This window comes from Neofelis nebulosa, chromosome 1, assembly GCF_028018385.1.
Source record: "Neofelis nebulosa isolate mNeoNeb1 chromosome 1, mNeoNeb1.pri, whole genome shotgun sequence".
Taxonomy (NCBI): Eukaryota; Metazoa; Chordata; class Mammalia; order Carnivora; family Felidae; genus Neofelis; species Neofelis nebulosa.
In genome coordinates this window covers 65,291,891-65,317,507 of record NC_080782.1, presented here as the reverse complement: position 1 = coordinate 65,317,507, position 25,617 = coordinate 65,291,891, and the positions used below count along the sequence as shown (strand labels likewise).

The window sequence follows — 25,617 nt, the reverse complement described above, 5'->3', positions numbered from 1 at the left end:
CTCGTTCTTTAGATACGAGTAACACCAAGCTCAAAGGGTTACAGTGAGGAGCAAGTTATCTTCCTTACATTTTATCTTAAATCTGTAAAGAGCCTGGCATACATACAGTAGGCACTCAACAAATGTCAGGTTCCTTCTCTTGGGGAAAAAAGAAGCCATTTGTAGGCAAAGTAGCCCTAATGCCTCCTAACCAACCACATGCACAAGCCTAAGTGTCCACGTCTACAGCTGCACCTACACTGTGGGTCACATGAACGGATTCAAAAGAGAATCTGCTTAGAGCGTTTTTTAATTTTCTTTCCTCCATCTCATTTTCTTTTGGGTCTCAGATTTAGGGAAACATTCAGTCTCCTTTTGAACAACGAAGAGAATACTATTTATTTAGCACGGGGAAAAGTTAAAACAACCCCCTAGAGTTACAACATCTATACGAAGTGGAACTCAACGTGAAATGACATTTCTTTCAATAAAACTATTCACATACAAAACTGTACTTGAAGCTTCTGTGATGTAAAACGAACTGCTGTCACATTTCCAGAACTTACCTATAAAACGTCATCATACAACCTGTGATGGTCATGTTCATTGGAACCTGAGCTGACATTCTGCCTATCAAAATCATCTTTTCACCAGTGTCGGGATGAAAAGCTGAATCATAGATGTATTTTGCTCTCCATAACTCATTTTCTGTGAGACCAGGAGGAACAATTCCTTGCCTAGGGAAACAAGAAATAACAAGGGAAATTTCATCTTAATTATCTCACCGGCGCTCTAGAGATGTGTAGCTAGAAAGTTCTTGAGTTTCCGCTTACCTGAAACAACCGTGCCTGCAAGTTACTAAGTGAAATTTTAGTAACACAAAAGACAGTAAACACAATGTACATTTCACACCCGTATATCTCAAATCATCTGTAATTTTGAAAAACAAAAACTTACCTTATATCTTGAAGTACTCAACTCTGAAATATCCTTTGTTTTAAATGACGTATTTAAAAACGTATCTTGAGGGGTGCATGGGTGGCTCAGTTGGTTAAGCGTCCGACTCTTGATCTTGGATCAGGTCATGATCTCACAGTTTGCGAGTTCAAACCCCATGTCAGGCCCTGCACTGACAGCACAGAGCCTGCTTGGGATTCTGTCTCTCCCTTCCCTGTTCTCCCCGCTCTCTGTCTCTCTCTGTCTCAAAATAAATAAGTAAAACTTTTAATAAAATTAAATAAATAAATAATAAAAATGTATCTTGAACTTTGCAAACTCTAAAATATTTTTAGCCAACTAGACAAAAGCCGTGGCGATCAAGAACATTAATTTATTTTTATTTATTTATTTATTTTTAAATGTTTTTTTTATTTTTGAGACAGAGCATGAGCAGAGGAGGGGCAGAGAGAGAGGGAGACACAGAATCTGAAGCAGGCTCCAGGCTCTGAGCTGTCGGCACAGAGCCCGACGCGGGGCCCGACCCCACAAACCGCGAGATTGTGACCTGAGCCGAAGTCGGACTCTTAACCGACTGAGCCACCCAGGCGCCCCATTAATTTATTTTTAAACCTATAGTTCGAAACCCTAGGTTAGAAAGGCTCATTGTCTTGTTATCAAAGAAACGCATGTTCATTGCTAAACATTTAGAAAACACAGAAATTCATTACTGCAATGAAAACCACTCAAGCCTGTAACTACTCATTCCCACCGACACTGTTGTGGTAAATGTGCTGCCAGTGTCTTGCAGGACCTGAATACGCCACTTAGGACCTTTATAAAACACCACACCCACTGCTTTATGACCACCTTTTTAAAACGAGAAATATTTTGTAAACATTTCTCTGGATCTTCCTTTTTCTATATCATCTATACTGGGTTGAATTCATATCCACCCAGAACCTCAGAATGTGACCCTATTCAGAATCAGGGTCTCTGCAGATGTAACAATTAAAATGAGGTCATGCTGAATTAGGGTGGGCCCTAAGTCCAATGACTGGGGCCCTCAGAAAAGCCATGTGCAGACAAAGACGGCGGTCCCGTGGTGGCAGAGGCAGAGACTGGAATCATGTAGCTCCAAGTCAAGGAACATCAAGGAACGCCTCGGGCCACCAGAAGCTGCATGAGGGGAAGAAGATTCTCCCCTAGATCCTTCTCAGGGAGAGGGAGATGGCTCTCCCCACACCTTGACTTCAGACTTCTAGCTTCCAGAACTGCAACAGAATAAATACATTTCTGTTGTTTTAAGCCACTCAGCTTGTGGTAGTTGGTTACAGCCGCCTGCCTTAGGAAACTAACGCATCATCCTTTCAAATGCTACAGCATTCCACTGAATCTCAGATAGCAGATTATCCCAATCCCTTATTGTTGGACATTTTAATTGCTTCTAATCTTTTCATTTGTAAAGGATGAGGAAGTTAATCTTCTTATAAATAAATCTTTTCTGCATCCAAGATTATTTAGAAATGAATACATTTGCTGTGGCAAAAGTTATATGAAATATTGAGACTCTAAATATGCCTTTTATCCTTTTCTTTACTTGACTGTTTTTTTTTATTACCAGTGGCAGCAGCAACCTCACTGTTTAAGCAACTCACATGTACACTTAACACACTGTGGTTGATCTGGTTAGTTGTGTTACCGGCTGCCCAGAACATGTTTATCTTTATGTGGTCAGGTAGGAACAAATACCTAGAAAGGCCTGACCCACTGCAAGGTTGTACAAACATTCACCTCTACGTCCTATACTTTCAACATTGTTTTGTTGTTGTTGTTGTTGTCACTGAAGTTTTTAGTTTATTTGGAATTTATCTTCAGTTATGAAAATGTGAAATTTGCTTAATTTTGCTTTCCCCCTGGCTGGTCTACTGTGCTAACACCAAGATTTAAATGTTACAGTCATCATCTGCTGACATCCTGTGAATGCCAGGCTTGGTTTTGGGGCTTTCTGTGCAGTTCCCACTATCTACACCTTGTGGGGCCGATCCCCACCCTTTTACAGACAGTCCATTTTATGCCTGGTAAGAACAGAGGTCTCTGCTACCATGACTCCTCATTTCCCTTTTCAAAAGCCCCTGAATTATACTCATTATTCTTCCAGACAATGCTTAGAATTATTCTGTCAGTTTTGGGGGCGCCTTGGTGGCTGAGTGGCTTGAGCGTCTGACTTTGGCTCAGGTCATGATCTCACAGTTTGCGAGTTTAAGCCCTGTGTCGGGCTCTGTGCCGACAGCTCAGAGCCTGGAGCCTACTTCGGATTCTGTCTCCCTCTCTCTCTGCCCCTCCCCCACTTGGGCATACACGCATGTGCGATCTCTCTTTCTCTCTCTCAAAAAAATTAATAACTATTAAAAAAAATTAAAAAGAGAACTATTTTGTCATTTTTCAATATTGATTTATTTATTTTAGAGAGAAAGAGTGGGGGGAAGGGGCTGAGAGAGAGGGTGAGAGAAAAACCCAAGCAGGGTCCATGCTGTCAGCACAGAGCCTGATGTGGGACTTCATCCCGTGAACTGTGAGATCATGACCTGAGCCGAAACCAAGAGCTGGGATGCTCAGCCGAATGAGCCACCCAGGGGCCCCTATTTTGCCAATTTTATATGTGAACACAATCGTATTTGGATTGAAACTCTGTCCAGACTGACTGCATGTTTCTCCAGTTACTCAAAGGCCTCTCTTAATGACCCTCCGTGGTCGTCTAACTGCTTCACGCCTCCGGGCAAGTATATGCCCAGATGTTTCATATACAGGTATATACGTGTTTTGGTCTTAGGAATGATATTAAAAAATATTGTCTTATTATTGCTGGTGTACGGCAAACTATTGACTCTTTGGGTGTAGCCCACTCATCATATTCTCTTATTTGTTCCACTAGCTTTTTAGTTGATTGGTAAGAATATCGAAAGGAAGGAAGGAAGGAAGGAAGGAAGGAAGGAAGGAAGGAAGGAAGGAAGAGGGAGAGAGAGAGGGAGGGAGGAAGGGAGTGTGGGAAGGAGGAAGGGAGAGAGTGAGGGAGGAAGGGAAAAAAAGAAATTGTCTCATGTTTTTAGATCTCTACATCTTTCTTTTTTTAAGTTTATTTTTTTTTTAAATGTTTATTTATTTTGGAGAGAGAGAAAGACAGAGCATAAGTGGGGAGGGGCAGAGAGGGAGACACAGAATCTGAAGCAGGCTCCAGGCTCTGAGCTGTCAGCACAGAGCCTGATGCGGGGCTCAAACTCACGGACCCCGAGATCATGACCCGAACCAAAGTCGGACACTCAACCGACTGAGTCACCCAGGCGCCCTTTAAGTTTATTTATTGAAGCAATCTCTGCATCCAACACAGGGCTTGAACTCAGGACCCTGAGATTAAGAATCACATGCTCCACTGACTGACCTGGCCAGGTGCCCCTCTCCTTCCTTTTTTATGTTTACTGAATTAGTTAGAGCTTCTAGAAAAATACTATACAATAGTGAAGATACAAGCATCCCTGACTTGCCCCTGACTTTAGAGAGAATGCCTTCTAGGGCAGGATTTTTAGGAGTGTTCTCCTGGATGTAAAAAGGGCCCACGTTCAAGTTTGAGAAAAAGGATTCAACAGCTTTCTTTAGTCCAAGACTTTGTGGAATACTTAAAAAGTCAATGGGATAGGACATCCTCAAGAATGGCATGCAGGGGCATGCCTGGCTGGCTCCATAGGTGGAACGTGCAACATTTGATCTGGGGGTTGTAAGCTTGAGCCCCATGTTGGGTTTGGAGATTACTTAAAATCTTAAAAAACAAAAAAAATGGGATGTAAACTTATTCAAATTTGACTATGGAAGCTACCTTGTCTCTCCCTCTCTGGGTGTCTCTCTCTTTTTCTTGGTCTCTGGTGTTGGAGGGAAATATTCCACAGGATTGCTTTTCTGCAGAACTGTCTGGGAAGTTCAGTTCTCCTGTTTCATCATTTAGTGCGATGCTGGCTGCTACTGTGGAATGTGTATTTTTTACCATATTAAAGACACACTGTACCTTATTCCCAGCTGAGAAATTACTTTCTGAGAAACACATGGATAATTTCACCTTCTTTTGGGCATCTATCAAGATGTGACTTTCCTGCTTTGGTGTGATAGATTATAGTGATAAATACCCTAAAGTAGATCATCTTTTTTATTCCTGGAATAAACCCTACCTGTTCAGGTTTTAATGTAAGGCTGGATTTGATGTGCCAGGATTTTATTTCGGAGTTTTGCCTTATGAATTTGTAAGATGGGCCACTGCTTTCTTTCAGCACACTTCTGTCATTTACACTATCAGGGTTGCACATGAATTGGGAAGCATCTCCTTTTTTTCAGGAAATTACATCAGCTTTATTAAGGTATAATTTAAACACAATAAAAGTCACCCATTTTAAATGTACGATTTGATGAGTTTTGGAAAATGTACACAGTGGTGGGGCCACCTCCAGAATCATGGTATGGAATGTTTTCATCTCCCCAAAAGTTCCTTCCGTTCCTTTCTGCCACTTCCTGGCAACCCCCAGTCAGCTTCCACCTTTTCCTCTGTATCAGAACTGGCAAACTACAGCCCATGGCCTGCTTCTGAATGGTTTGTGTGCTAAGAGTGGTTTGTACGTTTTTAGACGGTTGTTAAAAAAAAAAAAAAAAAGGCAGCGTGCTTGGGAGGCCCAGTCAGTTAAGCATCTGACTCGTGGTTTCGTTTCAGGTCGTGATCTCGTGGTTTCGTGAGTTCGAGCCCCACATCAGGCTCTGTGCTGACAGTGCAGAACATGTTTGGGATTCTCTCTCTTTCCCTCTCTCTGTCCCTCCTCACTCATGCTCTGTCCCTCCCTCTCAAAATAAATAAATAAACATTAAAAAAAAGAAAAAGCAAAACAACACAGAAGAATATGCAAGAGAGAATATGCAGACTGTATGGCCTGCAAAGCTGAAAATATTTACCACCTGGCCCTCTGTGGGAAAGGTGGGCCACCCCACGCCCTTCACCGCTAGAAGAGCACCCCGGTTCGCTCCCCACGTCTTTGTTTCTACTCTCTCACCGAGCCAGCTCCGTCATTAATGCCCTGCCACTGCCTCCCGGGAAGCTTCATCATGTTCTTACAAAGAACTGTTAGCTTCTTTGCAATGTGTTTGTGCCTTTTCAACCCCTCTGTCTTTTCCTCTCCACCTCTCCTCTTTTTATGGTGCTTGTTTCAGATTCATAGAACACCTGCTTTTCTGAATTCCTGACTGTGCTTCTGCTGTCCTCCCCGCCTTGTTCTTCAGTACTTTTGTATATCTTCCAGGACTGCTGTCCGGCTATTCTCTCTTTACGCGCAAGCACATGCGAAGATCCGGCCAGCCTCAGAGCTGGTCACAGAGTTTACAGGCTGCCGTTGGTTCCTTCCCCAACCACCCACGTGACCGACCATCAAACTCCCACCTTGTGTATGCGGCTTGTGGCCTGAGTGCCCACTGCTCCGATTCTCAGCTTCCGGCGGACTCTCCCCGAGAGCAGGAGTCTGTAAACTACTGTTTCTGGCTTGCCTGCCTCACTAGCTAAGAGTGGCTTTTAAGTTTTTAAAAGGATTAAGAAACAACAACAACGCAAACGCCAAACTAAGAAAAACAGGTGACAGAAACCCTTTGTGGCCCACAAAGCCCGAGATATTCTTATGTGGTCTTCGATGGAGACAGGTGTGACCACTGCCTTACTAGAGCATCTGTCTTCTCTGACCTCATGACCGACTCTCTGAGTTGATGAACTGCAGCCCAAACCTACAAACCTGCCACCGGCATCTTTCCATCTGAGCTCCTGCCTGTGCCGTTTATTCACTGAGGTTCCAGCTCAGAAGCAACCAACCTACCCTAATGCTTAACAACTTGTTTTCTACACGATGCTGTCTCCATCTGGAGATAGAAAGATACACAGGGGGCTACAGATGCTGGGGTGTACTTAAGAGGAGGAGGCAGAGCGCTGGGAGAGGGGACCTCACAGATTGGTACTTAGGAACTGGAGGGATGGCTGTCTTATTTCCAGGTTACTGTGAACCCTGGATATCTGCATTCAGGCTCAGCATAAAACAGGATAAGCTATGTGTTCCTATTTCCTCTTCTTTTTGGTTAAAAAGAAAGTTGTAAAATCACTAAGTGAAGGCTTAGCGATAATAGGTCACGTGACGACCTATTACTATAGTCACCAAAAAGCACAGCCGTTAACGTTACCTGTAATCATGCACCACTCTTCTAGCATTCTCTAGTTGTTCGTTGCTTAACAGAATATTCCTGGGGTCTGTCACAGTGAAGAAATGATTGGCTCGTCCAACAAAGGTGCTTTGATCCCATCGAGGTTCCTTGATGTTAATGTTTGCTGGAAGTTCTCCAGACATCGTCCTGGACTCTGCGGAGGGTCAAAAAGACAAGTCTAGTCAAGGCTTACAATGTTCCAACATGTTTTACAAACTTAGAGTCACATCAGCCTTCAGGCAAAGATTTATGTACATTCCTATTTACAAAAATAACTTGGCTATAACTGGCAGAAGGACCATCTACATCCAAAGCTTACTTTATCCATAAATCCCACCTGATCTTAACCAAATTTCACTAACGTCCCACATATTTCTCTTTATAAACACACAGTATCTCATCACTCCTTAACTTCTGGAAGCCTAGAAATACTCTAGAAAAAATAGAAATATAAAAAGTTAAAATTAACATCAGCAGTAACAGGGTCTGAAGTTTGAAACCCCTTTTCTCAAACTACTACTGTACTCTGGTCTATTAAATTTGTTGTTTCTACCAGTAGAAGTGACTAATTACGCAAAAAAGGGTTAAGTAAATGCCAAACATCCTACAATTAGAACAAGATTCAGATTCAGGCAGGCTTGTTGAGCATATAAGCCACCAATCAAAAATGACAAGTTATGTTCTTCAATCTAACATAGTGGAAAAAGCACAGTGGCACAATCCCATGAATAAGAGTAACACTGTAGCATTTAGTGTAGTTTATGGCTAAGGACCATTACTATTTTCCCAAAAGTAAATAATTTCTTTCTCTGAGTGATACACTTATTTTTAAAACTGCACTGTATTATTAAAATGCATGCTTATGGTAGTATTCTGAATAATGTAAGCTTATTGTAGAAAATACAGAAGAAACAAAACCTCTGCTAATTTAGCCACACTGAAATAAACATCTTTAATGTTTGGGTAATTCCTTGCAGGCATTTTTTAATACATATCATATAAATAAAAAAGTAAAGTTGATATCATACTCTGTATTTTAATTTCCTGATTTTTTTCGTTTTGTGCTTATTTCATGAGCATTTCCCACGGCATTAAATATTCATTTTGGGTATATAACAACACCTTTAATGTTTAAGTTATTTCCAGTTTTTCACCATGATAAATCATGTTGTATCCTTGTCTCTGATCTCTTCAAAGCTGGTGATCTCCTTAGGCTTGATCTCTGCATGACATTAGCAGATTGAAGGACTGGGTCACTATGAAGGCTTCAAACCATTGCTTTTGCATTCCTGTCTCCCTCCCCTACATTTCTAATACCAGTTCGAATAGCAGCTTTCTTTTCCAGGTGCTTCACAAGTTCTTAGGTACAGTAAGATGCCAGGTGCAGATGCTAGGCACTCTGGTCACCGGGCTTTATCATACTCTCAATACGTATCACAGCCCGCCGGATCAAAAGCAAACGTGTTAGGACAACAGACGTGAGAAATCTAGTGCGTGTGACATAGCTGGTCAGAAGAGTGAGAAGGTAAAAATCAGGTCTGCTGTTCATAAAGCCAGCTGGACTAGCAAACACAGATGAAGCCAACTGCAAAGTTAATGGGAAACCATACTTCTCCCAAGGTCATGATGCAGCTGTAAAGTGTCATAACACTGTCCTTCTTGGAGTGACCACTGCTTTCTTATCTCACCCAGACACCTTGTTTTCTATAATCACACAGTTAGAAACTTTGCTATTGGAAATCCAACAGAAAGAATGAAACATTCCACTCTTCACAAAGAAAAGGAGCCTGCTAGTATCCAAAATCTATAAAGACCTCACCAAACCGAAAAAGACTTTACCACACCCGAAAAACAAACAATCCAGTGAAGAAATGGGCAAAAGACATGAATAGACACTTCTTTAAAGACATCAAGATGGCCACCAGGCACATGAAAAGATGCTCAACGTCACTCCTCACCAGGGAAATACAAATCAAAACCACACTGAGATACCACCTCACACCAGAGTGGCTAAAATGAACAAATCAGGAGACTATACATGCTAGAGAAGATGTGGAGAAACGGGAAACCTCTTGCACTGTTGGTGGGAATGCAAACTGGTGCAGCTGCTCTGGGAAACAGTGTGGAGGTTCCTCAAAAGATTAAAAAATAGCACCGCTAGGAATTTACCCAAGGGATACAGGAGTGCTGATGCATAGGGGCACTTGTACCCCAATGTTTATAGCAGCACTTTCAACAACAGCCAAATTATGGAAAGAGCCTAAATGTGCACCAACTGATGAATGGATAAAGAAATTGTGGTTTATATACACAATGGAATACTACGTGGCAATGAGAAAGAATGAAATATGGCCCTTTGTAGCAACGTGGATGGAACTGGAGAGTGTTATGCTAAGTGAAATAAGTCATACAGAGAAAGACAGATTCCATATGTTTTCACTCTTATGTGGATCCTGAGAAACTTAACAGAAGACCATGGGGGAAGGGGAAAAAAAAGTTAGGGAGGGAGGCAAACCATAAGAGACAGGGGAAAGTGGGTGATGGGCACTGAGGAGGGCACCTGTTGGGATGAGCACTGGGTGTTGTATGGAAACTGATTTGACAATAAATTTCATATAAAAAAAAAAAAAAGGAAAGAAAAGAAAAGGAGCCTGGATTTCCAGCCTAGGTGTGGAGTTTATCACAGTTTCTAGACACGACATTCCACAAATTTTTAACTCTGTAATTTCCAAGGAAACAGGGCAGTGGGACCACTTCAGGGTCTAGACCTTAACACGCAGCCCTGGTTGAAGCCAATCAAAATACTGCTTCACTGAACTTCATCTAAAGTCCACTGTTCTCCAAGATGCTCTATAAGATTTATCTCCTCCTTTGTTGGTTCCTCTGGTGTGTGGTCTCCCTCAATGCAAGAAGCCAATGAACGTGACTTTGTTGACTACAGCTTTGTCCCTGCTGGGTTTTGGCTGACTGGGCTATGGTAAGAGAAAACGTCTTACATTTCAAACTAGAACACATCAAAATCAAGGGCTATGTAGTACACATCAAAGAGTTGTGCCACTGTTAAGAGAAATGTCTAAATTATGAATTCGAATACATCAAATGTGTTACTTACAAAACATACAAAAAGCAAAACAAAAACTCCAATTCACACCCAGGAGAGCAGTAGCTTCCAGACTTGTCTGCTGAGACACCTTCGTGCCCCACAGGGAGTGGAGGGGATTCAGCAGGTGGGGCTACAGCAGAGGATGTTGACAAGGAGTGACCAGCATGAGGAAAAGCAGGACAGGGTGGTGTCCTAGAAACCAGGTCGAGTGAATCCCTTGGTAGTCCAGCTGGCCAAAATGAAGAACACCTTGGTGGATGGTTGCTCCCATTTTGGGAATGTGAAGACGGGAGAACACAGCCCCCTGAGGAGCCAGTCTAGGGGGAGGGGAACACTGCAGAACTCTGCCCGTTCTAAAAACTCTCAGCAATGGTGGCTGGAAGTAGGGTGAGATGGCACACACACGTTAAGTGTTCCTCCTTAGGGAACGGTTTGTCCCCGCAAAGGCAACTACTATCTCCTGTCTAGAGATTCTGACCCAGTAGGCCTAGCAGAAGGCCAGGCATGAGATTTTTTTTTTTTTTTTTTTTTTTTTACATTTATTTGTTTTTGAGAGACAGAGAGACACAGAGCACAAGTTGGGGAGGGGCAGAGAGAGAAGGAGACACAGAATCCGAAGCAGGCTCCAGGCTCTGAGCCGTCAGCACAGAGCCCGACGCGGGGCTCGAACTCACGGACCGCGAGATCGTGACCTGAGCCGAAGTCGGCCGCTCAACCGACAGAGCCACCCAGGGGCCCCTGACCCGCCATTTTTAACCGCACCACACAGATGAGGAGACGGAGGCCCAGAGGCTGCAAACCACTTGCCCGGGTTGTGTGACTGGTGCTGGTGGCTGAAGACAAGCTGGACAGCCCAAAGCAGGACTGCACTCCTGGGCATTGGTCTGCCAGCTCTCTCTACTCTACTCTACCACTCTCATTTAGCTATTTTTCCCCTCAAAGTACATCAATTAATGCCTGCACAGCACTGGTACCTTTGAGGCCCTCCTTTTTTGTTTAAATACTAACGTGTCTACGGACACTATGAAGTTCTGCACAACAAGGACCCTGTGGTAACCCTAGAACACGTGAGCAAGAAGAAAGCTGTGGAGGTCTTCTTTGCCTAAAGGAGGAGTCCTTCTTTAGGCAAAAGGAAAAGGGGAGAGATGGAAGAAAGGAACCCCAACACGTCTGGAGTTTCTATTACATGCAAGGAACTGGGCTAGATGCTAGCCTAAGAGTGCCAGCTCCTGCTACACGCCGTGGCAGAAGAGTCTACCTCAGCTCTCCTGACAGCGTGCTCAACGAGGAGGAAAGCAAGATTCTGAGATGCTACTCACAACTAATCCTCACCTACCCAGCAAGGGAGCCAGGAGGCTGATCTTCAGACTCCCGGCCGAGCCCACCAAAACCCCAACCCTGAAAGCTTTTAGTGATGGGCCCTGTAAGGACCTGTGGTAGGCAGAATGATGCCCCTCCCCAACTTGTGCACGTCTTAGCCACACGCACGGTCACCTTCTGTGACCAAGGGACTCTGCTGCTGTGACTAAGGCAGGGCTCTTGACACTGGGAACCACTGGGGCTTCCTCAGGTGGGTCTGATACGATCACAAGAGCCCCCACGAGACAAAGAGGAGGGCAGGTGAGGCAGAGCCGGAAGAACAGATGTGAGACGACCAGAGACTGGGGTGACCTGAGGCGGTGAGCCAAGGAACATGGGCAGCTTCTGGAAGCTGCAAAAGTCAAAGAGCCTCCAGAAGTAACACAGACTCATTTTAGACCACCGGACTCCAGAACTATCAAATAACGTGCTGGTTTACAAATATTAATTTTGTCATGGTCTGTTATAGTGGCGAAAGGAAACTAATACAGCACCGTTCTCCCTGCTTAGAAAGGATTTCAAATAGCACTGTACATTGGCATAAGACATACCAATTAGCCTTGATAACCTGTCTCTGCCCCCCATGCATTTCAAAAACATGAAGCCTCATCAGGAATGTCATATTAACACGCTTACCGAGACAGCTGGTCTCAAACCAGGTAAATTTTTAATTATTAACTGTGATGCCCATGTTTCAATTAGACAAGCCTTTTTCACACATGAACCTTCAAGCACATCCACTTTCTCAACTTTAAACAAATCAACCAGTGTCTAGAATCAGGAGTTCCACTTTCGGGTTTTTTGGTTGTTTTTTTTTTTTTTTTCTTTTCAAAAATGTATTTCCTATTCCACATTAAAAACCAGTAGGGCCATGGGGCACCTGGGTGGCTCAGTCGGTTAAGCGTCCGACTTCAGCTCAGGCCATGATCTCACAGTCCGTGAGTTCGAGCCCCATGTCAGCTCTGCACGGACAGCTCAGAGCCTGGAGTTTGCTTCAGATCCTGTGTCTCCCTCTTTCTCTGCCCCTCCCCTGCTCATGCTCTGTTTCTCTCTCAAAAATAAAATAAAAACATAAAAAAAGGGGGGGGGGGCAGGAGTGGTCCCGCCACTGCCCTGGAGTACTTGTCTCCCCTCCTGTCCACGCCCGGGCCTGGGTGCTCTGACTGCAGACCAGACGGCAGCACTTTGCGCACCGAGCCAGGGTGCTGGGGGCTGCGGGCTGAGGTGGCACCGAGGCGCTGCTGGGGACCCCTCTCATCATTACCCCAGGCACGCTCCATTTTGTACCTGGAGCTGGCTAAGGGAGGGGGCTGAGACCCATCTGGGCCTCTGATCACGCAGCCATCTCCAGGGTGAATGAGCCAGCGTGGCCTCTGCCACCACGCGGGGGTCTCTGAGGCATGCCCCCTTTCTACCTGCTTGCTGGGCCATGACTGGGCCTGACCGCTCAGTCAAACCACCACGTCTTGGGTGCCCACTGACTGGCAGACGGCACTGGCCCCCACATACTGGGTACTGACCAGCTGTTTGAGCTGGAGGTTTGGGGGTGCCCCCCTTGGGCACCTCTGTAGGGAGGAAGCCGAGTCCCCAGGGGTGGGAGGAGAAGGAATGAGCTTGGTTTCCTCACAGTCTGGTTCACCCATAAAATGAGCAGTCATCTGAAGGTCTGGGGTCCCTGGGCTAGCTCCCTCACCCTGACTGGCTTGAAACTGGTCCAAGATCAGACACCTTTTTAGAGAGATGTTCTCAAACACAGCTGAGCACATGGTTCTGACAGTTTTTCATGAACAACAGATGCTGACAGTTTTATGACAGATACTCATCAACCAGGAATTTCTGCAGAGAACACCGGAGAAAGTCATCATGATGTACAACCTTGTGATACTGGTGGCAGGAGGAATGATCAAGAAGCCAAAATGGTTCAGAAGAAAGTTTCAGAGAACAAGATGCAGATCTCTGGACTGCCAAAGCAGCACGGATAAGGAAAAATGCAATACCTTAAAGGGATGCCTGCACGGGACACCAAAGAATGTGTTCAAGAACGCGTGAGTTTACCAGCTCTATCGCACCTGAAGTGAATGAGAGAGTCATCTCGAGAATCAGAAGACAGCAGTGGGGAGGATGTCCCCTTCGCACGTCTACCTGAGGCCTTCACAGTTACGTAGAACTGCTGAAATACCTTCAGAAATGATGCCACGGAGAGAGAGACACGACTGTCGAACATCACAGCCACGGAGGCAGTAAGTGAAGACCTCCCCCAGCGGGAACTTATGAGCCAGTTCCCGGCCAGTGTGACAACTGCACATGCCCAACAGCAAAATGTTATGGTTTACACAACACCATCTTGGCACACTTCTGACGTTCAACAGACTCAGCTTGCACGATCTGAAATGATGGAATAGGGGTTGCTGAGTTGGGAAGGAGGCTGTGAAGAGTCCAGAACAGAGATATTACGAGGAAACGGCTGGTGAAGGTGACCTCTTTATACGTTTAAGTAGCTGCAAGGAGCTTCCTGAAGCCTGACCAAATGAGGTATGAATTCTTACTCAACAGTCTTTTCCATGAGGGGTGCCTGGGTGGCTCAGTCAGTTGAGTGTCTGACTCTTGACTTCAGCTCAGGTCATGATCCCAGGGGGTTGTGGGATTGAGCCCCGCATCGGGCTCTGCACTAAGCATAGAGCCTGCTTAAGATTCTCTCTCTCTCTCTCTCTCTCTCTCTCTCTCTCTCTCTCCTTCTGCCCCTCTCCTCAGCTCATGTGCTCTCTCTCTCTCTCTTAAAAAATACATACATACAGGGGCACCTGGGTGGCTTAGTCGGTTAAGCATCCGACTCTTGGTTTCAGCTCAGGTCATGATCTCACGGTTTGTGAGTTTGAGCCCCACACCTGACTCTGTGCAGGAGGTGTGGAGCCTGCTTGGGATCCTCCCTCTCTCCCTCTCTCTCTGCCTCTCCCCCACTTGTGCTCTCTTTGTCTCTCTCAAAATAAATAAATTAAATGATAAATTAATTAAAAAATATATATATATATAGACATACTTTATAAGTTTTCTGTGGATGACTGACATCACTTTGCAATTAAAAGAAAGCCAAAGCTTTATCACTTAAAGACAAAATCACTTGGAATGAACTCAGGATGTGGCTATCTGGCACCATTAATAATTAGAGAATTAGACTGAATTTAAATGACATTGCCAAAGAGATTATTTTACAAATTGTATATGTTGATTCATTAATTAACCCATGAGAGGGGACAGAAATAATCTCTTAGGAGGAAAACTGTCAGAATTCAAACCCTTGGCTAAGGGTTTGCATAAACATAGTATCGGGGAGCCTCATCAAAATACATTTCTCCAAGCCTTTTTATTCATTAATTCACAAACAAAATTACTTGATATATTCAGTATCCACTGAAGGCCTCCCTTGTACCCAACACCGGCTTGGTCTTGGGTTTGGAAAGACCCAATACATACTGTGAACGGTAGCTGAAAAACAAACATATTTTAATGATCACAACCTAAATTTCCCCCCAAAAACCTGCAGACATCCTTCGTACATAGAGCTTATTATGCATGGACATCGCCCAACTCTGCCGATAAAGTCTTTAACAGAGTTATCAGATCACAAACCTTGCTGAGTGACTCTGGTCTCCAAATCTGTACATAATTCTCAAGAATATCCGTTATATGGAGTAAGCCTGCTCTGAGGTACACAATGACTAAGTCACAGAATCCATAAGCTTTTAAAGCCAGAGTGGCATGACCAAGTTCCTCTACTCATAACACAGGACTACATTATCTATCATAGGCCTACTGGCAATGTTAATGAACTCCGTCTCCTTCCAAGTCATTATTCAAATTACATCACAATCTTCACGAACAATTATGGGAGGGCATTTCTGTTAGATGTCACACAGTCAGTGCACAGCTATACAAAGGCGAAAACCACCACCACCCCCCCACCCCCAGGTCCTAGAACCAGGACCACCTTCTACTACAGATAAGCCTTCACGGCTGCTGAAGTCTGCACCAATTGGGCAACGGTGATCCGTTTGGTTTCCATCCGTCTGGTTGTACTTAACCAACTGTCTTATAACTTGGGGGATCCCTGAATGGAAGGTATAGTGGTTAGGAGACTGTGTTTGTGGAGGCAGCAGATCTGAGTTCAAATCCCAGCTCCACCAATGACTCTGCGACCTTGTATGCATTAGCCCACTGTTCCTAGTTTCTGGATCTTTATGGATGAAACTGGGATATTACCTAATAACCACCACTAATATTTAACAACCATCTGTTCTAAGAGCTTTCCTTAGATTACCAACTCTTCTAACCCTCACAACAGTTCAGTTTCCTGAGCTAACTTGCTCAAGTACGTAGGGGCGTTGGAACGTTAACCTAAGTCCTCTGGCTCCTCCAGAACCCTGCTCCTGGGAGAAGGGGTTGTAACCAGGATAGCATTTCCCCGGAGATTCCGATTCAGTAGAGCTGTGGATGGGGCCTCGGAAATAGATTTTTAAGAAGTACACCAGGGGAATCCTATGATTAGGTAAGTTTGGGAAACACCATGGGAAGAAGATAAAAATAATAAATAAATAATGACCAAATGCCCTCCCAGTTAAGGGAAGATGCTTACCCTTTTGCAGGGCCAGTGTAGACATTTAGATGACTCCCTGGCCGTTAATACTGGTTGCTGGGTCTGTTCTTTCTGACTGGTTCCTGATGAGAGTAGCTTCCTGCCCTATGGCCTGGTCCTGCAAACACTTGCCCTGACAGTGTATGGAATCAGAACAGGACTGGACCAAATGCACTCTGGACTAGAGTCCTGATTCTGTCACTTCCTTTGTAGGCATGTCACTGGGTGACTCACTTCACATCTCTGAGCCTCAATATTATCATCTATAAAATGGAGATAAGAGGTGGCTCATAGAGCAAGCTGAGGTACACAAGAGAGCTTTAAACCTTTATTAATTGCAAAATGCTAAATAAAGGTAGGAAACATTTCTAACAAGCCAGTTTCCTGTGAGTGGATGTCCTCACTGGCTGAAGTCCTGCCCATAAATACAGTCACTGGCAATGGTGGTGGTGATGGCGTTGGGGGAGAAATGGACTGGAGCTTGGCTGCCTGAAGATGATGATCGAAAATGTCTATCAAAAATAACTTCCCTCCAAGATAAACTTTGTTTCAAACTTTTAGCTACATGCCAAGAAAATGCTTAAATATTGGAAAAAATTTTCTTGCCAAAACTTTGCAGGAAACAAGTTAGCAGAGAATATGCTTTTTATCAGGGACTTAGTAACAAAGACCTTTAACCCTGGCTAAAGATTAACGATGGAAATTATTAAACTGTACCCTTGCTGTTGATTAAAACAACTGCAGTTTGAAAGAGGTAAGAAAGCCTAGTTGCCCTGGTTTAGTTAGGGCCAGGCAGGTGTGAAACACACTGTCAAAGTCACTGTCTGGGCGATGTGACTGAGTGCCCACTATGCCAGATGCTAGGCTTTCCGGGATTATTCGATGCCAAACCCTCATTTCTGTTCTCCAAGAAAACGTCCCCAGTTTTGTAGAGTTGCTCAGAAAAATCAAGTTCCACACCCAAGATGGCACAACCTGGAATCCGTGCTTCTGTCTGACTTTCCACCACATTTCTGACCCCGAGGGCCCACAGGTGATGTGCCTGCCAGGGGCAATCACCCTAACTCAAGAAGCCTACACAGCACATTTACTAATTTGTTTGGGCTGGTCGTCCAGGCACGGGGTTCCTTTCTCGAGGGTGTGGCCACACAGGAGATCAAATTACAGACCAGAAAGTTGAATCCTGTGCAAAGAACTAGATTCCTTCAGAGCGCATTTCCACTCATCAATGGCTTTCTGTTGCACACTCTCCTCTACTCCAGGGGGCTTTTCTAGAACCGAGGGAAGACATGGAGAATTAACGCCTTCTGCCTATCTCCCTGTCAGCACCCTCCCAGCCCCCTACTTCCCACCCCACAATGCAGATCCCACTCTTGGATTAACTTTAAAACATCCCAGTGACAATACAATCATCAGTCATATTCTAGCAGTCAAGATCAACTTTGGGTATGGGTTTCTTAATCAATTTCTTGGGATGGGGTGAAATTCTCACCCATTTTCTTTCTTTTTTTTAATGCTATTGGTTTCTACTTGAGATGGTGGCATCAGCCTATACAAATGTTAACATACTATTTTAGACATATTCAGTTGAATATTTTACCACCCACTTTAAAGAATCAAATCATGGGGGCGCCTGGGTGGCTCAGTCGGTTAAAAATCCGACTTCAACTCAGGTCGTGATCTCGCGGTCCGTGGGTTCGAGCCCCGCGTCGGGCTCTGTGCTGACAGCTTGGAGCCTGGAGCCCGTTTCGGATTCTGTGTCTCCCTCTCTCTCTGCCCCTTTCCCCGTTCATGCTCTGTCTCTCTCTGCCTTTCAAAAATGAATAAATGTTAAAAAAAAAATTAAAAAAAAAAAGAATCAAATCATGTTATAGATACTGTACCTGAAAATATGTGACAAAGTAACAGTTAACTAAAATGTCAATAACTTTGAACTTTGTATAATTATATACAGGTTTGATACTTACTTTCATTTTTCACTTTCCAGATAAGTCAGCATTTTTTTTTTTTGATTACTGCTACCAATGTCTTACCTTTAACCTCATACAAAAGGTCAGTTCCACCCATGATTATACTCCAACTAAATACATCTGACCACTGCCTGCATAGGAGGATGGACGTAGATGCCATCCATATTTTTATTCTAAGGCAATGGAGAGCAAAGAAGTTGGATGATGGACCGATTCGTAAGGTCACTGCTGCTCTGCTCGTCCTCTAAGATTTCTGCCCAGGAAGCGAAGAGGGGGAGGGATGTTTCCTCCCTGTTGGCATCTTCCTACATCCATCTGCATGAGATTTCATGAGACTTCTACAGAGCATTAAGAGCATTCTAAATATATGACCACCTCTGAAGTCCAGCCAGACTTTGCTTTGCTATGCAGGTTCCTCTCTGACAACTACACCAGATACTGTCCCTTTTCTGAAGGCCCACGGGGCTTAAAAGCCTGCACCCTCAATCTAACCCTTGAGGGCATACTTAGAGCAATTATACGTACGACTAAGACAGGATCTGATAGATCTTCCCTTCCAAACACTGTCATTTTTGCAAGCTGGACACCTGCAGTCCTAGGGAGAAAGGACCGGCTAGAGGCCCCAGAACTTCTTGGTAGAGCCTCCAAGCATCTTTTCAGAGATCCCCCCCCCCCCCAATCCTGTATACCTTGTATGTCAAGTCTGACTCCAGCACCGTAAGAGTCGCAGAGCCTCCTTATTTACCTGCATACCCACCTCCCACCTATTGCAATGCCTGGAAGCAGCTCAGTGAACCGGGGATGGACCAAGGGAAGAGAAAAGCAAGAGGCACTTGAGTCAAAATCTAGAAGGCGAGGCAGAAGAGAGATTATGAGTTTGAGAGAAGTACAAACAAAATGCAGTGGGGGTTCAGAAGGCAGCTGTCCGTGAGGTGGTTAGGTGCTTATGCTCCGAAGTCACTCGGAGGTAGGCGTTGTCATTCAGGCACCCAACGCATATTCATTGAGGGTCTACCTGGTACAGGAGATTGCTGGATGTAGGTAGGGACAGATAGGTGAGCACAACAAACAGGCCCTGATCACAAGATGAGAGAAGAAAACGAGCAAGTAAACACAGTTAATTCCAACTGGTGACAAATGCGATTGAAGAAAACCCACAGGGGTAACCTAACAAAGAATGGATGCATGAGGGGTCAATTTTAGACAACACAGTCATGGGCAAGTAACACTTAAGCTGATGGCCAACTGTGCGACCTTGTGCTGGTTACTTAACCTCTCTGAGTACCAGCTTCCTCATCTGGATCATGGACAACACCACCAAGCACCTCACGGGGCTGAAAGAATGTAAAAGTAAATGGACCGAAAGAAATCACTGCACAAGCTTAGCAGATACCGTGGTTGTCATTCCGGGGAGGTTGGAGACCCGTGACACGTGGGAAAGATCAAGAGGGCATGGAGATGCAAGGTGGGGCCAGGACCACTCCCTCCCCTCTTTCCTGCAAGATCGCGAGTTCTAGGGCAGGGGTCGGGGGGGGGGGGGGGGGGGGGGTGGTCTCTAACCCGATCAAGGAGCCCTGCTCGGAGCCCTGCTCTGCGCCGGGAGGAGAAACCAAGAGCTAAGAGTGTGGAGACATGAGGGTAGGGTCGGTAACACCCGGTCACCAGGCAATCACTCGCGCCCGTAGCGCGGTGGCCTGTCCCCGCGGCAGCCATTTTGGGTGTCCTCACCGCGGGGAGTCTGGTCACGCGGCCGAGCACAGCGTGGCAGGGAGTGTGCGGGCGTGGATGGGGGAGCCCCTTCCCGTCCGAGACAAGACTGCACTCCACCGCCGGGGCTCAGGGGGCCTCGGGGACAGGTCGGGCTGCTGCAGGTGGGGGACGGCCAGACAGCGGGAGGGCAGGGGTTCCCAAGGTGCCGGGACCCCTGGCCCGGGAGTCCCCGGCACGGCGCGGGAGTTCCCGACCTCCGGCCCGGAGGGGGAGGGGGGTCTCCGCGCAACCCGCCGGCCGGCCCGCGCCCCTCCGCCCCTGCCCGCGCCCCTCCGCCGGGCTCCCCGCGCGCTTCCCACCCACCCCGGCTCGGCCCGACGCCCGCAACTCACCGCTCCCCGCCACCCGCCGCCCGCGCCGCTGGCACTCCCCGCTCAGCGCTGCCCGCGCCGCCACCGGAAGCGATTCTCCCGCCAGGGCGGCCCCGCGCGCCGCCGCCGCCCCGCGCGCGCCCTCGGAGCGCGTCCCCGTGCGGAGCCAGGCGGCCGCGTGGAGCCCCGGACCCGCCCCCGACTCGCCGCGCCGTCCGCCTGGCCTCGCGCTGCGCCCCGCGCGCTCCCTCGTGCCCGCGCTCTCGCTTCTGGCCCCTCCCCGCTCTCGGGCCCCGCGGTGAAGTCCCAACTTCGGCCTCCAGGCGGTCGCGGACCCTCTCTGCTCAGGCCGGTGCCAGCGCTTTCCATTTGGGCTTGCCCAATGGAAATTGGGCAAATCATTTCTTCAAGGCCAGCGTCTGGTATAGAGTTCGCAGCCGCTCATTCAGTCGCTCATCCATTCATTTAAACCCGGGTTCCCCCGAGTGTGGAGTGCCACAAGGCCATTTTAGGTGGTACAGGTGCCACGGTCTGACTTACTTCTTTGAAAAGACTCGCTCTGGCTACGGTATGGAGAATAGGCTGCAGGACATGGAGACAGAAAGAGGTCAGTAGGGTGGCTACCCTGGTTAGCCAGGGAAATACGATGGCGGCTTGGACCAGGTTGATACAAGCGAGGCGGTGAGGATTATTGGGTTCTGGGTATATCTTGGGGTTAGATGAAATGCAGTATATGGTGAATTACATCATGTTCACGGAGAGGAAGACTCCATTTTTTAAGTCCTAAATTCTTCCCCCAAATAACCTATAAATATAATGCAATCCCAAACAAAATCCTGACAAATCCAGTGCGTATAAGAGTGTGTACGCACAGCTAGATAAGATGACTATAAAATGTATAGAGAAAAACAAAGAACCAGAAATAGCCAAAACAATTTTGAAGAAAAAGAGGAGGGGGGAGTGATTCATGCTATAAATACAGAGAGGTAGTATGTTTGTGTAACAAATAGCTTAGTGCAGCCAAACAGCAATACCTTACATGGACCCTGCACGTATAGAAATGTGCTCTGAGCTGGCATCCCAAGTGAGGGGCGTAGGTTAAATATTCACTAAATAATACTGGGGCAATTGAATCTTTACTTGTACCATACACAAAACTCAGCTCCAAGTGGATTAAAGACCCAAGTATGAGAAACAAAGCTCTCAAGTTCTTAGCAGACAATAGAGGAGGGTATGTTTATGACCCTGGGAGAAGGAGTCATTCTTAAGTAAACACAAAAAGTACAAAATAGAAAGGCAAGATTGAAAAGTTAAACCTTATTAAAACTCAAAAATTCATGCTCACCAGTGATACCATAAAAAGTGAAAAGTTCACAGACTGGGAGGAAATATTTTCAATGCATGGGTATGGTAAAGAATACCTATCCAGAAAATATTTTTAAAAAATTTACAAACTAATAAGAAGAAACCACCCAATGGAAAGACATACGAAAATCATGGCTATGCAACTCACAGAGAAGGAAAAAGAAATCGTCCCGATGCATAAGTAAAGATTTTCAAGCTGGTCAGTAATTTATTTGGGCACTCAGCACGGGTTTCACAAAATTTTTGGTAGCACTCCTTATCCTCAGAATTCCTACAAATGTTGAAGCAGTTTATGTTCCTTACCAAACCCTGTGCAAGTGTTTGGCTCAAAAAGATGGAAAAAAAAGAAAAGAAAAGAAAAGAAATCGTTCCTTCACAGGGCTTATTGGCAAGGAGACAGAGATGTAAACAAGTAATTACAAGATATGATTACAATTCAATATAAGAATTGCAACAGTATAATGCGGGCTGTATAGCTAAGTGCTGAGAGCTTGGAGGAGGGACTGACTAGCTTGCCTGCAGAATGGGGTTGCAAGAGAGTTAGAGTAGATACAGAGCGTATCAGTTATCTGTTGCCACAGTGATGTTCCAGCACAGCCACGAAACCTCAGGAGTATACAACAATGAACATTTATTTTTGTGCCTGAGCCTATGTTGACTGGAAGTTGTGCTGATAGGAGCTGGGCTCGGCAAGGCTTACTCATGTCTGGTCAGCTGTGGGCTGTCAGTGGCTTTGTGGATCTTAGCAGGGCTCTTTTACGTGTCTGGGGACTCAGCTGGGACAATTGGACCGACAAGGGGGTGGAGGGACAGAGATAGATATAGAAGAAGGAAACTCAGTGCTTCTTGAGGCCAAGGCTTAGGAGTGACACATCTTCAGGATGCCTGGGTGGCTCGATAGGTTAAGAGTCTGACTCTTGATTTTGGCTCAGGTCGTATCACAGGTCATGAGTTCGAGCCCTGTATTAGGCTCTTCACTGACAGCCCACAACCTTCTTGGGATTCTCTCTCTCCCTCTTTCTCTCTCTCTCTCAAATAAATAAATAAACATTAAAGAAAAAAAAAAGAGAACTGACACGCCTTCACTTCCAATTCATTCCCCTTCTTGTTTCATTTGATCCTAGTCAGATCATCAATCTCTTATCTTCTCATACCTACCACGTTCTGGGTACGAGACCCGAGCTGGACCAAACAGAATCCTGTCCTGTGTTTATATGTAGACTCGTCGCCCTCCCTCGCCCCTACTGGAGTTACAGAGCTGGTAGAACATGGATAAGGGGCTACTGGTCAGGGCGGACTTTCTGCCAATCTACAGAAGAGAAACTAAGCTGAAAGATCCAAGGGAGACAGAGTTCAGATGACATCATTTCAGGCCTTGGAAAGCTACTCACATACACTCTTTTCTTTTTCTTTTCTTTTTTAAATCACAAAGTTCTTTCAAGTTAGATTTCCATTCCTGATTGATTTGGGGGAAGGGGACTCCCAGAGATGGTGACATCTGAGCTGAGTGCAACCAGATTTGAAAAAGTAGGAAAAGGAGGCAGAGGAAGGAAGTAGAAAGGAGCTGAGGATGCAGAAATAAAAAGTGTCCATTGTTTCAAATAAACGGCCTTTGGAAACAGCTTCCATGGAAACTAAGATCGTAGTTTTCAGTTTTGTTGATAAGGAAGCTGAGTGCTTGGGAATTCTTGCGAGGCTTGCATCAACAAAGGTTGCAAAACCCTTGCATTTTAATGTGGACTTTGAACTGTTCAAGGCACGGTAAAAATAAAACAATGCTTAAGTCAGCAAAGAAGGGGGTGCATTTCTGAGCATAGTAAAAGTTCAGTGAGCTGGAGAGAGATCTTGCTGAGTATCTCACAAGATGACGTTTTCCTCACGGTAGAACAGGGAATTTGGCGAGAATCTTTTTTTTTTTTTTTCCTTTTATGTTAACATGCTAGTGAAAACTTTAAGCTCCAGATTATATCGGCAAAGTTATTTATGATGATCAACTAAATACATAATCGTATGAATGTGAAGAGAATGGAAAAGTTCTTGTACACACTCCGTGCTATTCCCCAACGCTCTCCCTGACAGACTTTTTTTTAGTAAGTTTCCTTCCAGTATTTCCTTTTCTTTTCTGACCCACCAAACTTCGGTTCATCCCGTGCTTCGGCTTCTGTTTTCTGTACATATAACAGAAGCATGTGGCCCAGTGCTTAAGAACACAGGCTCTGGACGCAGACCAACCTGACTTCTGGTTCCATCTCTGCCCTGATTGGTTACGAGACCCAAAACCAGTGGGGACCTTAGCTTCTCTGTCTCTAAACACTTCGCGGTGCTGCTCTGAAAATGACCTGAGCTGATCCTCTCCTGAGAAGGAAGGACTTGGAGGCTGTGTGTCCAGCAACTCAGCAGAGCCTTATCGAAGGGAGGAAGGGCAATAATAGTAGTTGTGTGCCCACTGTGAGCTGGGCACAGAGCAGTCCTTTTCACAATGCTCTTCTCTAGTCGGCACAGAAACCCTGAGGGGTGAACTACTTGTAGCGGTCAGGGTTCACGAGTCAGTCAGAACCAAGAGGATACATCTCTGTTTCTTTCTTTCTGCCCCCCCCTTCCTTCCTCCTTCCCTCCCTCCCTCCCTCTTTCTTCTTTCTTTCTTTCTTCTCTTTCTTCTTCTCTCTTTCTTTCTTTCTTTCTTTCTTTCTTTCTTTCTTTCTTTCTTTCTTTCTTTCTCTTCCTTCTCTCTTTTTTTCTTTCTTTCCTTCCTTCTTTCTTTCTTTTTTTCTTTCTTTCTCTTCCTTCCTTTCTTTCCTTCCTTCATTCTCTCTCTTTTTCTTTCTCCTTCCTTCCTTCTTTCTTTCTTTCTTTCTTTCTTTCTTTCTTTCTTTCTTTCTTTCTTCCCTTCCTTCCTTCTTTCTCTCTTTTTCTCTTTCTTTCTCTTCCTTCCTTCTCTCACTTTCTTTTTCTTTCTTTCTTTCCTTCCTTCTTTCTTTCTCTTCCTTCCTTCCTTCCTTCCTTCCTTCCTTCCTTCCTTCCTTCCTTCCTCCTTCCCTCCCTCCCTCCCTCTTTCTTCTTTCTTTCTTTCTTTTTCTCTTCCTTCTCTCTCTTTTTTTCTTTCTTTCTTTCCTTCCTTCTTTCTCTTTTTTTCTTTCTTTCTTTCTCTTTCTTCCTTCCTTTCTTTCCTTCCTTCTCTCTTTTTTTCTCTTTCCTTCCTTCCTTCTTTCTTTCTTCCCTTCCTTCCTTCTTTCTCTTTCTTTTTCTCTTTCTTTCTCTTCCTTCTCTCTTTCTTTTTCTTTCTTTCCTTCCTTCCTTCTTTCTCTCTCTCTTTTTCTTTCTCTTTCCTTCTTTCTCTTTCTTTCTTTTTCTTTTCTTTTCTTTTCTTTCTTCCCTTCCTTCCTTCTTTCTCTCTCTTTTTCTTTCTTTTCTTTCTTTCTTTCTTTCTCTTCCTTCCTTCCTTCTCTCTTTTTTTCTTTCCTTCCTTCTTTCTTTCTCTTTTTTTCTTTCTCTTTCTTCCTTCCTTTCTTTCCTTCCTTCTCTCTTTTTTTCTCTTTCCTTCCTTCCTTCTTTCTTTCTTCCCTTCCTTCCTTCTTTCTCTTTCTTTTTCTCTTTCTTTCTCTTCCTTCTCTCTTTCTTTCTTTCCTTCCTTCCTTCTTTCTCTCTCTCTTTTTCTTTCTCTTTCCTTCTTTCTCTTTCTTTCTTTTTCTTTTCTTTTCTTTTCTTTCTTCCCTTCCTTCTTTCTCTCTCTTTTTCTTTCTTTTCTTTCTTTCTTTCTTTCTCTTCCTTCCTTCCTTCTCTCTTTTTTTCTTTCCTTCCTTCTTTCTTTCTCTTTTTTTCTTTCTTTCTCTTCCTTCCTTTCTTTCCTTCCTTCATTCTCTCTTTTTCTTTTTCTTTCTTTCTTTCTTTCTTTCTTTCTTTCTTTCTTCCCTTCCTTCCTTCTTT

The 25,617-nt window shown here is 45.0% G+C and overlaps 1 protein-coding gene across 4 annotated transcripts in view; it reads right to left on the bottom strand.

The window, feature by feature from the left end:
* Positions 1 to 20,481, bottom strand: part of SFXN1 (sideroflexin 1) — a 40,480-nt gene extending 19,999 nt beyond the window's left edge. Inside the window, exons 1-3 of one of the 4 annotated variants that reach the window (XM_058723728.1) lie at positions 20,350 to 20,481; positions 7,165 to 7,339; positions 546 to 716 (exon numbers count right to left, since the gene is read on the bottom strand). In XM_058723728.1, coding sequence (XP_058579711.1) covers positions 546 to 716; positions 7,165 to 7,328 — 335 coding nt within the window. In that variant the 5' untranslated portion in view covers positions 7,329 to 7,339; positions 20,350 to 20,481. Of the gene's footprint in view, positions 1 to 545; positions 717 to 7,164; positions 7,340 to 16,277; positions 16,538 to 18,992; positions 19,439 to 20,349 lie in introns of those variants that run through there. The other 3 variants (XM_058723746.1, XM_058723736.1, XM_058723717.1) reach the window with 3 other exon arrangements.
* Between the last annotated feature and the right edge of the window lie 5,136 nt (positions 20,482 to 25,617).